The following is a 10,989-nucleotide window of genomic DNA, read 5'->3' on the forward strand; positions in this document are numbered from 1 at the left end:
TCTTCTTCTTCTTTTTTTTTTTGTACCAGGGATTGAATTTGGGACCTTTGCTTACCAAGCAAGAGTTCATCCCACTGAGCTATCTCTACAGCCCTCTTATACTTTAATGAAGGCTAGCCTTTACAGTGTTTTCCAGCTTGTTCCTGAAGACCTGGACTCAAGTGATCATCCTGCCCAAACCTCTGAGTATCTGGGACTGCATCCTACTTTGTATTATATCTTGGCAAAAAATAATCTCTCCTAATTGTCAGGGGAAAACCAAGAAGAAAACATGAAACTGTCCTTTAGGGACTGGAGGAATAGCTTAGTAGAATAAGAGCTCGCCTGACAAGCACAAGGTCCTGAGTTCAATCCTTGGTTCCGCAAAAAAAAAAAAAAAAAAAAAAAAAAAGATGGTAAATTTGTTGGAACTGGGGAGATGGCTTTAGTAGAATAAGTGCTTGCCTGGCAAGCACAAGGGTCTGAGTTCAGTCCCCCGTTCTGCAAAAGAAAGAAAAAGAAACTGTCCTTTATACCACTGGCTTCTCTGACAGAAACCACAATATTCTTGCCTTTCTTTTTTTAATTATTTTTATTTTTATTTATTTGTGTGTGTGTGGGGCCAGCTCAGCCCACCAGGGGGCGGGGCTGGCTGGCATGTGGTGCTGGGGGATTGAACGAGGTCCCTGTGCTTTGCTAAGCTTGTTCTAAGTAGGTGCTTTAGACCACTGAGCCATCTCACCAGCCCCTATTCTTGCCTTTCTATGAGCCTGCCTCTGTGGAAGTTGTTTATTTTACATTTCATAACTTTTGAAATGAGCCATTTTAAAAATAATGGCAGAAGCTAGGCATGGTGGTGCACACCTGTAATCCCAGTATTCTGGAAGCTGATGCAGGAGGTTTGTTGCAAGTTCAAGACAAGCCTGGGCTACAAAGTGAGTTCATGGACAGCCTGAACTGCATAATGAGACCCTGTGTCAAAAAGACTAAAAATAATAATAATAATGATGATGATGATGATGATGATGATGATGATGATGATGATGATGATGGCAGCCAGCTAAAGTGAAAGTACCAGCAGTTTAATGCATGCTCAGACCCAGTTTTGTTTTGTTTTTTCCACACCTAGGTATTCTAGCACTGAGCAGCATCCCCAGCTACACACACACACACACACACACACACACACACACACACACACACATACACACACACAGAGGTGATGAATGAGGAACTTACAGCTTGATCCCAGCAACCATTAACCTATGCCTCTCGTGTTGCAGAATTGCTGGAACTGTGGCCGCAAAGCTAGCGAAACATGCAGTGGCTGCAATATAGCCCGGTACTGCGGTTCTTTTTGCCAACACAAGGACTGGGAACGGCACCATCGCCTTTGTGGCCAGAGCCTTCATGGCCAGAGTCCCCACAGCCAGAGCCGACCACTGCTGCCTGGAGGGAGGAGCTCAGCCAGGTCCACTGACTGCAGTGTGCCCAGCCCAGCCCTGGACAAGACCTCAGCCACCACCTCACGTTCCTCAACACCTGCCTCTGTGACAGCAATTGACACCAATGGACTCTGAGCCCCAGACTACACTGACCCTGATGATCATTCCACACAAAGGATGATTGCATGGGGGTTGGCTGTTAGAACATGTAGCTATAGGGTCATCAGCAGGAAATGCAGTGACGACAGGAAGCATCCAAGCAATGCCCCCCAACTGCCCTGGGACTTATTATCTGTGTCTTGGTGGAACTAGTGTGACATTCTCTGCACACAGGCAGCCTGCCTGAGCTTCTCTATGGGTTTCTGGTGTGCTCTTCTCCCTCTGAAATCACCCTTTCCTGTGTAGTCCACCAGCTCCCCTGCCTCTGTGCATTAGCAGACTCTGTGCCCAGCCAGGCTGGCAGCAGCTCACCTTCCTACGGTCCTCATGCAGTGCAAGACTGGAGGCTGGCAGCAGACTGAGGAGGAGGTCCCCTTCCCCCTGAACTGTTCCTTGAGCCCCATTTCCACTCTCAGCAAGTGATGCTGATTGGCCTCTTCGGGACTTGGGTAGGCAGAAACCAGTACTCAGGACTCCCTCCTCAACCATACTGTTCTGACTCATTGAGAAGCTCAAAAACAACAGAAAAGACACCACCACCTTAATAAAAGCACCATAATAATAAAAAGAAGTAAATCTTCCCCCATGCATCATAGATCGCTTTGGACAAGATTTTTCCAACCTAACTGACTACTTTAGTTTGGAACCCATTTTGTCCCCTCCCACACTTGATTTTGCTTGTGCAGAAATTAGTTTCCAACACATGAATTGATCCAAGAGAGAAAAAGACTCCAATGTTAGTCTTTTCTCTCTGAGCATGTTGGCCAAACTAGCATTTATCCAGTTACTGAGTGGATTACCTCTTAGAAATGCAGAATCCTCTGCCACTGTTTGGTTGTTTGCCCAGTTGTCTTGTTTTGTGTCCTTTTATCTCAGACCACACATGTCTGGATCACCATGACATCTTCTGCCCATCAGCCCTGTTTGGCCCCTGTAGACTACAGTTGTCCCACTGATGCTCTGTGGAGTGTCAGCAGGACTTGCCCTACTTGTCAAGGCCTGGTCTCACCTGAATAGCTCTCCTGGACCTAGAGGAATCCCTCATGGCCTTCTATACTGATTCATCATCCAGCAGTTTCCCTTCTCTAATGTTGTTTGAAACCTCCCCTCTGAGCTCAGAAAAGTTCTTTGAAGTGTAGGAAACATTTGCAGGAAGCTAACAAATTTTTCTTCCCATTTCCAGGGATTTTTCCAGCTGCTTACTTGGCTGTCCAAACATGACTTCAGTGTACCCCCTGCAGAATGTTGGGTACTGTCTCATATATGTCCCTACCATTTAGGCAACTTAGGGTCCTGCTCCATGGAGGTAGTGGTGTGAGTTAGTGGCTCTGTGCCTGCTGCCCTGTGAAAGCCAGGATCAGATCACCACCCTCAGTGCACGCACTGAGCCTGAAGTAAAAGCTCTTGGGGGCCAGGGAGATGGCTCAGTAGGCACAAGGGCCTGAGTTCAATCCCCAGTTCCGCCAAAAAAACAAAGAAGTTAGGCTCAGGTTGCTGTGGTTCGATCCCCACAACTCAAGTCAGCCAAACCTCCCCGAAGGCATTTTGGAGCAAAAAAAAAAAAAAATCCTTATAAGTTAGTTAGAACAAGGTGTCTTATGGGGTACCCTGGATGTGTCCCTGGCTTGCTGTTTATTCATCGGTAAGTTGAACACCTTACAAGTTTTCTAAATCTTCACTGGCCCCAAGATCAGTCAGGGTAGCTCAGGTTTTTGACTAGTTGGAATAAAGGCCAAAACCAACAAAATAATACCAGGGACCAAGGCCAATTTCTACAGCTAAGATTTAGGGGTCAGGGCCTGCCCTACTTTTGTGAGCTAGTTTTTGTTTGAAAGTCACTAAGAAGCTGTCTAGCCTGCTCTGTGTGTGTGCCGTCCCGCAAGCCTGGCAGCATCCACACAGCTGAGCTCAGCCCTGTGCTGTGCTCCTGGTCAGGTCACGTGTCACGTGGGCATCTGTGCAGAGCTCTCACTTTAGAATTCCCTTAAAGGGGTGCCAGGGAGATGGCTCAGTGGAATAAGCGCTTCCCTGGCAAGCCTAAGGGCCTGAGTTCAATCCCCGGTTCTGCCAAAAAAAAAAAAAAAAAAAAAAGAATTCCCTTAAGGAATTCCTTTCTCCAGCTTGGTTCCAGAATTCTACAACACGCCAACCAGAAAGAAGAGCAGCACCTGGGGTGAAGTGGGCAGCTGGAGAAGCAGGAACTAGGATTTTAAAGCAAAAGCATTAGAATAATTGGGATGCTCAGAGCCCGTGTTACCTAGAGGTGTTCAGGCAGCAGCAAAGGCTGGCGAGTCAGTCACTGGTTATGTGATATCCTAGAAACCCAAAGCAAGAGCACATTTGGAGCATGAGGCCAGGGCTCAGCAGCCCCCCTGAAGAACATGAATGTGGGGACCTTACCATCTTCTAAGTAAGGACTGACTATAGGAACTGGAGAACACCAAAGGGGGAACCATCTGCAAATATCCCAAGGAGCTCGGCTTGGAGGCATGCACCTAGGATCCCAGCATTGGGAGGCTGAGGTGGGAGGGTCACAGCAATTTTGAGGCTAGTCTAGGTTTCTTAGTGAGATTTAGGCCAGCCTAAGGCACATAGGGAGACCCTGTCCCCAAAAATAAATGTCCTGAGGTATACTTAAAGGTAGAATATTCTATCTGCATTTGTGCTTTGGCCCACTTTCCTGCACATGCCTCATGCATCATGAAAGAAGTTCCAGGCCTCCTTGGGAACAGGCAGTCCACCTTTGAAGTTCCCTGCAGCTTCAAAGCAGTAGCCCCAGCAGATCTCAGGCAGTCAGGTAAGCATGGGCTGGCTAGGCCTTTCCTAGGGCACTGTGGAGTCCTGTGTCTCAGGCCAGTGGGTCTGTACCTGGAAAAGATACACTTGCCAACCACTGGTGTACACCTGACATTGGCTGCTAGCCTCTACAGTGTGGGCTCCTGTGGGCCCATTGGTCCACCAAGAGCTCATCACCAATGAAGTGTTTTGCTTTGTACAGTCCTGTCCCAAAGTCAAAGTGACCCCCAGCCTTGTCACCTACTCATAAAGGCTGTAGGTATTCTGGAATGTATCTCAGCAAATGTGTTAGAAGATTCAGCAACAATTCAAATTGTAGTGAATTCTCCAGACAGCATAAAGAACCACCAAATGGCCTTTTGTCCTCAAAACTAGAAGGGATGAGGATTAAAGAAATCATTCCAAATAGGACACAACTTGGAAACTTTCTTCAGAGCTGGACTAGAACCTAATGTCCAGGCTTCCTGATCAGGAGACTAAACCAATTTCTTAAATGGTTTTTAGCTCTGCAGAGAACTGAGTGGTAGCATGTTTGAACCAAATGTTAGAAAAGCCTCAAGGACCTGTGTGGTCCCAGCATAGGCCAGATGGCCAGCTGTCAGAGAAGAGCCCTGCCCAGGCCAGGCTGGGTACTTGGCCAGCTGCTCAGCAGGTCCCTTCCGACTCTTGAGTGTAGTTCTTGTGAAACCAAAACATTGGCTACCTGCCTCTTGCCCCTGGGCATTGACATGCTCACTTCCAAAGACATGGAGCAGGTGATGTTTCCCATCATGAGGTTTGAGAAGGTTAGCAGGCCTGAAAGCCAGACTTGAGAACTTGCCTACCCACTCCCCAAAGCTCCAAAATGACACTTCTCATGCAGACCCCATCTGATGAGTCTTCTAGCTGCCCAGTGTGGACACATTGATGCTTATACCAAATAGGGCATTGTGGCTGGTATCTTGGGGCAACCCTGTCTCTGCTTTGGAGTCAGCAGAGGGAAGCAACAGCAATAAGTGTTTGGTGAATGGTTGAAAGGCCTGTTTGGTTAAGAGGCCTTCGGTGGCTTAGATGGCTTTCAGAAGTTCCTGTGAATCCACAAGGGCTTCATCTGTAAAAGAAAGTCAATAGTAGCTGGGAAATAGCTCAGTGGAATAAGTGCCTGCCTGGCAAGCGCAAGGTCCCGAGTCTGATCCCCACTACCAAAAAAAAAAAAAAAAAGCCAGTCTTGTCCATGAAAAGAAGACTGAGCCTCCACTCATGGTTTTCAAAGGGGAATGATGAATGTCAAACCACCCACAGAATGCATTAAAGTCTGGTTTTTCTGTGCTTTATCATTTTACTCTGATAGGAACTTTTGTTACTTAACTCTGTATAACTTATTTAATGTACTGTATAAATGAACCAAAACCATTAAATATGTATTTAGTTTGTTCTACTTATAGTAGTCAATAAAAAGCTATATTCCTTTTCTGACTCAGGCTGGCCTGGGCCTGGGAGGGAGGGAGGGAGGGAGGGAAGGTGCTGTGTGCACTGTGAGTACCTTGTCTGCAGGCCCACGTGACCCTTCCCACTGGGTCCCGAGTGTCTGTGGCCAAAAGAACTTCGGGGGGCTAAAGGCAGAAAGCAGGAGGTGGGCTTCCTAGGAAGGGGCTCCTGCCTGGGGCCCTATAGGGCCCACAGACACAGGTGGCAGAGGGGTGGCCAACCTGGCTGTCACGTGCCAACTTGGCATGACATTTTAGATGCTCCAGGTTTCTAGTTCTCTGTTATCAAGTGATTGTTGGTAGGGAGCTATGGAAGGGACCCAGGCCCTTGAACAAGACAAGTGTCCTTCCACTGAGTACCCCTAACCCTTTTTATTTTGAGACAAAGTTCTTGCTAAATTACCCAGGCTAGGCTGGAACCTGCAGTCCTCCTCTCTCATCCTCCTGAGTAGATGGGCTACTGTATTCAGTGATCTTTTGTGTGGGGTTCTTGGTTTTGGTTCTGATTTTTTTTTTTTTTAGACAGGCTCTTGCCATGTAGTGCTGGCCTTGAACTCACGATGTAGCCCAGGCTGTCCCCAAACTCTCAGCGATCCTGCCTCAGCTTTCCCAGTGCTGGAATAATAGGTGTGTGCCACCATCCCAGCTTCCTGATGAAGTGTTAACATTTGGTAACATACTTGTTTTTGTTTATGCCCTTTTTGCACTAATGTTAAATCCTAATTTAACTGTTGCCTTTACATTTATTTGCTAAATGGTTGCATCTTTGGAGATAATTTTCTTCATACTTCCTCCCCTTTTGCAGGCAACTGCTTTCATTTCTTCCATGTATGACTTACTGAAGTGAGCATTTCTTGCATTCTTTTTTTTAATTATTTATTTATTTTTATTTATTACATTTATTTATTGTGTGTGTGGCCAGCTCAGCCCACCGGGGGGGGGGTCGGCTGGCATGTGGTGCTGGGGGATCGAACCGCGGTCCCTGTGCTTTGCCAAGCTTGTTTCAAGTAGGTGCTTTAGACCACTGAGCCATCTCTCCAGCCCATTTCTTGCATTCTTGACAGCTCACTTTCACTGGAAGCCAGCATCGTGCAGTGCCCCAGCAGCCTGTGGGTAGACACTTCCTGTGGCCCTGAGATTAGTGCAGTTGGGACTCTGTACTGTGGAGTCCTGGCTATCAGTGTTTAACTAGCCAGTGAGCTGGGCTTCAATTCCCAAGCCCTGGCCCCATCCTCACGCCTGTCTCCTGAATACCTTTCCAGAGTAGCCCCACCCCAGGGGCTTATTGGTGTCACCAGGTGCCAGGCCTCCCAGAATTTAGTCTTAAAGTTGATTACCAGGTGTGGGTGGGAAGGGCTGACTAGTGGCCTTGTGCCCCAGGGCAATGTGGGGACTTAGCTGGGACTTTCCATGTATTTAGTGCAACCACTCACCTTTCTCAGTCATGCTGCATCCACTCTACCAAGAGCAATGACAGGCCCAGCTGTGGAACTGTCGCCCTAGCACAAGAGCTCCGTTGGTATATATAAGGCAGTTTGCCCTGAAAATGGCAGACTGAGGGCTGGGGAGATAGCTTGGCGGTCTAAGCACCTGCCTGGCAAGCACAAGGACCACAGTTCGATCCCAGGTGCCACATGCTGTGCCAGACCCCGGATCCCAGACACACCGTGCTGGCCCTGAAACCAGGTGTAATGATGCACACCTGTAATCCCAGTGCTGGGGAGGCTGAGACAGGAGGATCATTATGAGTGTGAGCTGCATAGTGAGACCCTGTACCAAATAAATGGCAGACTGAGTTCATTACCATAAAACACCCAAATGCCAGATAAATTACAATGAATATACTTTTTAACTGCATTCCTAAGACACAGATGAGCAAATACAGGAATCTCCAAGGGCCAGAAATAAGAATAAACTCAAGCCACAGAAATAGCTAAATACAGATGAAAAAATCTTTGTGGCTTGGGGCTGGGGGTACTCTAAGGACTCAATCTGAGAAATGGACTGCCTGGCCAGAGAGGAATGTGAAGGCTCTGAGCCCTGGCTCTGCTCCTGGAAGCCTGTGGAAAGACAGCAGGACAGTTTGCCTGTCAGCAATGGGAGCCGAGCTCAGACTTACCTGCCTCTGCATGAGCGCAAGCAGAGCCTCACCAGAGACTAACCTTGAGTCGGCTTGTTCCTAGGCCTGCGCTCCAGGGTTTCAGTACTTCAGAGGTTAAAGAACTCCGGGGCTGAGATATTAAGATGATTGTGGGCTTGTGCCTCCTGGTGTCTGAAGCCTTCAGAAGAAAATTATCCTTAAGGACCTTCAGGAGTCCATAGACTAGTACATTTCAACCCTGTTATAAGGTGTCAAGAAAAATTATGATCCAAGGAAAGGAGCCATCATAAGCAAGAGTCTGCAGAAGCAATGCTTTAGATCCCAGGACTTCGGGTATCAGGGTTATCAGCTGCAGAGTACAGTCATTAGAACCTTACAGTGGAGGTGCTATAAAAATTAACAGACTGTGAAAGTGACTTAAGTAGATGTGAAAATAGAATTCTGAGCCAAGTGTGATGGCCCAGGCCTGTAGTCCTAGCTGTCAGGGGGTTGTGACAGGAGGATCTCAAATTCAGCGTCAAGCGGAGTTATATAGCAGGTGAGGCCAGCCTGTACCACGTAGCCACCATCACACAGAGAAGAATTTGGGAAATGATGATACTCAGTACATCATTAAAATGCAAATTAGGGGCCGGGGAGATGGCTCAGTGGAATGAGCGCTTCCCTGGCAAGCGCAAGGACCTGAGTTCAATCCCCAGTTCTGCAAAATAATAATAATAATAATAATAATAATAATAATAATAATTTTTAAAAAACAAATTAGATGATATCTTAAATGGTTGGTGACACATTATCAAGTGACTTTGTCACAGAGATGGAAATGGTCAATTAGAGAATTAGAGTTGTCTTAGAAGGGAGGTAGGGCAAGGAGAGCCCTTACATGTTCTACCGAGGATAGAGTCCTTGATTTGGGCGTCCCAATATAAATTTAGCGTCTCAGGAGGAGCAACTTCCTTGCCCATATGTACTTGTTTCTGACTGCTGATATTTCAGGGTAGTGGATTCAGCATATTCCCTCGCCCACTTTCACCAACAGCCTCATTGGCTTCATCGCCTAAGTCGGGCGCCCCCTAGTGGACAGAGATGGACTTGCTGCCTCTGCTGCTTCCTGTGTAAAAGTCAGATTCCTAGCTAGGCTGACACTGCTGCTACTTTTTTTGCCTTCTTTGTGCACCAGCCTTTTCTGAGTCCATTTTTTTGCTCCACGAATTCAGATGAGATTTTCAAGGTATTTTCTACGGAGTTCCAGAAATGATCGGGATTGCGTTTGCTTACCCCTCTACCTTTCACACCCTCTACCCTCCAGCTCACACTGGGCTCCCACAGGATCCAAGGCCACTGAGTTTTCCGTTCTTGGTGGCAAGTAGCAGATGGTGCAGAGGAGGTAGTCCCTGTTGTGCATCCAGGCAATACACTTAATTCTCTGCACTTGTGTAACTGGGCCTTTGGCAGTGCCAGTACCACCAGACTGTTGAGAAAGTAAAATGTTACCACGTGGGTATTGCTCCTAACCTGGGGCTGGGCACCCAGGAAGCCTCTGTAAATAAAGTTGTCCTCATGCCCTGTTCCTCTCCCAGCCAATCATCCCCAGGACCCTGCATGGAACCCTTTCAGCTTTTAGGAGCCTGAAGGGGATTTGGAGTGCAGCTCTGTCCATCAGCAGCAGGGCAATGGCCACCATCTGGGCTGCTGCTCTCTCTAGCACCTGGCCCATCCTGGGCTGACAAGTCTGGGTGTGTGAAAATGAGTCACGGGCACAGGTGTGAGGAGGGTGGTGAGGCAGGTGCAGGGAGGAAGTGGGCGTGGGGGCAGCCCTGGCTTCAGGACTCTGCCTACGCTACCTGGCTGATGACATCAGCTCACGATGTTTCACCATGCAGCACCTGCCACAAGCAGGGCCCAGAGGCTGCTGGAAGGTGCTGAAGAGCCACCCAGAGCAGGCATTGAGGGCAAGACCAGAAAAGGCCTAGAGTTTTTGGCTTTACCTGCTACTGAAAGCCTGAAAATGTGTTTCTGTAGTGGATAAGAGGCCTAGACAGTAGCGACTGAGGTTGTAGATGGCCCAGCTCTGGCAAAGAGCGACCAAAAAGAGGCTGCACAAATTGAGAGGGGCACATTGCTAAGGCCTTGAATGCCAGGACAAGGAAGACAGCTTGAGAGTTGGGGGCATAGCTCTGCTGTAGATCATTTGCCCAGGTACACAGTGCCCTCGTACAGCAAAAGCCAAACGATGCTGAAGAAAGTGGAGGTGCCTGGGATGTGGGCGCCGTGGCAGTGTCTGAGAGGCCCCTCCCTGGCTGCTGCTTTACAGAGCATGGTCCTTGGTGGGCAGAGCAAAGCTGGAGGCTTAACGAAACTACTCATTCTTCCCAAAAGGTGTGTCCATGCAAGGGGGTGACAGTAGTAGCCCGTGATAGAGGTGACCATAGGGTCATGAGAGGGGGTTCATGACTAAGACCTCGTTTGTGTCCGCACCAGCCTGACCCGGCTCAGAATGAGTCCTTCTGAGCCTGCCACTCCAGCCTCTGTGTCTATCCCCACACAGTCCTGCTCTCCTGTCTGAGCACCATGCAGCCCCCTTGTTCGCCCCTCTCCTTATATCCCAGGTTCCCACACCCCTGCAGGAGCACCCTTCCCACCCACTCCACTCTCCAGTCCTCTCAGCATTCATGGCTGAAACCAAATAATGTCTCCAGAGGCCTCCACTGACCCTACAGAATGGATGCTTCTCCCCCTGTATTGTCTGTCCCAGCAGCCCAAGTCTTCAGTGAGGGAGGGAGGACATAGCAGCTTATTAAAGTGTTAGCCAGGACTGGTAGTTCAGGCTGTAATCTCGGAACTGGGGAGGCTGAGGCAGGACAATCAGTGTAAGCTGGAGGCCAGCCTGACCTACATAGGGAGTAGACCATCCTAAATTACACATTGAAACCCTGTCTCAAAACACCACAAATAATAAACACTGTGAAGTGGAGCGCCTGGGCACCAAGGAGGCCCCTGCAAGCAGGTGCTGGAGGATTCTCACATCCTGGGTTTTTTTTTTTTT

The 10,989-nt window shown here is 48.4% G+C and overlaps 1 protein-coding gene across 4 annotated transcripts in view; it reads left to right on the forward strand.

The window, feature by feature from the left end:
• Cbfa2t2 (CBFA2/RUNX1 translocation partner 2) overlaps positions 1-3,055 on the forward strand; it is a 178,909-nt gene extending 175,854 nt beyond the window's left edge. For all 4 annotated transcript variants that reach the window (XM_023714913.1, XM_023714910.1, XM_023714911.1 and 1 more), the window contains one exon: positions 1,263-3,055. In XM_023714913.1, the coding sequence (XP_023570681.1) occupies positions 1,263-1,559 (297 nt within the window). In that variant the 3' untranslated portion in view covers positions 1,560-3,055. The remainder of the gene's footprint in view (positions 1-1,262) is intronic.
• Positions 3,056-10,989: the final 7,934 nt, after the last annotated feature.

This window comes from Octodon degus, unplaced genomic scaffold (genome assembly GCF_000260255.1).
Source record: "Octodon degus isolate 3935 unplaced genomic scaffold, OctDeg1.0 scaffold00037, whole genome shotgun sequence".
In the NCBI taxonomy this organism is placed as follows: Eukaryota; Metazoa; Chordata; class Mammalia; order Rodentia; family Octodontidae; genus Octodon; species Octodon degus.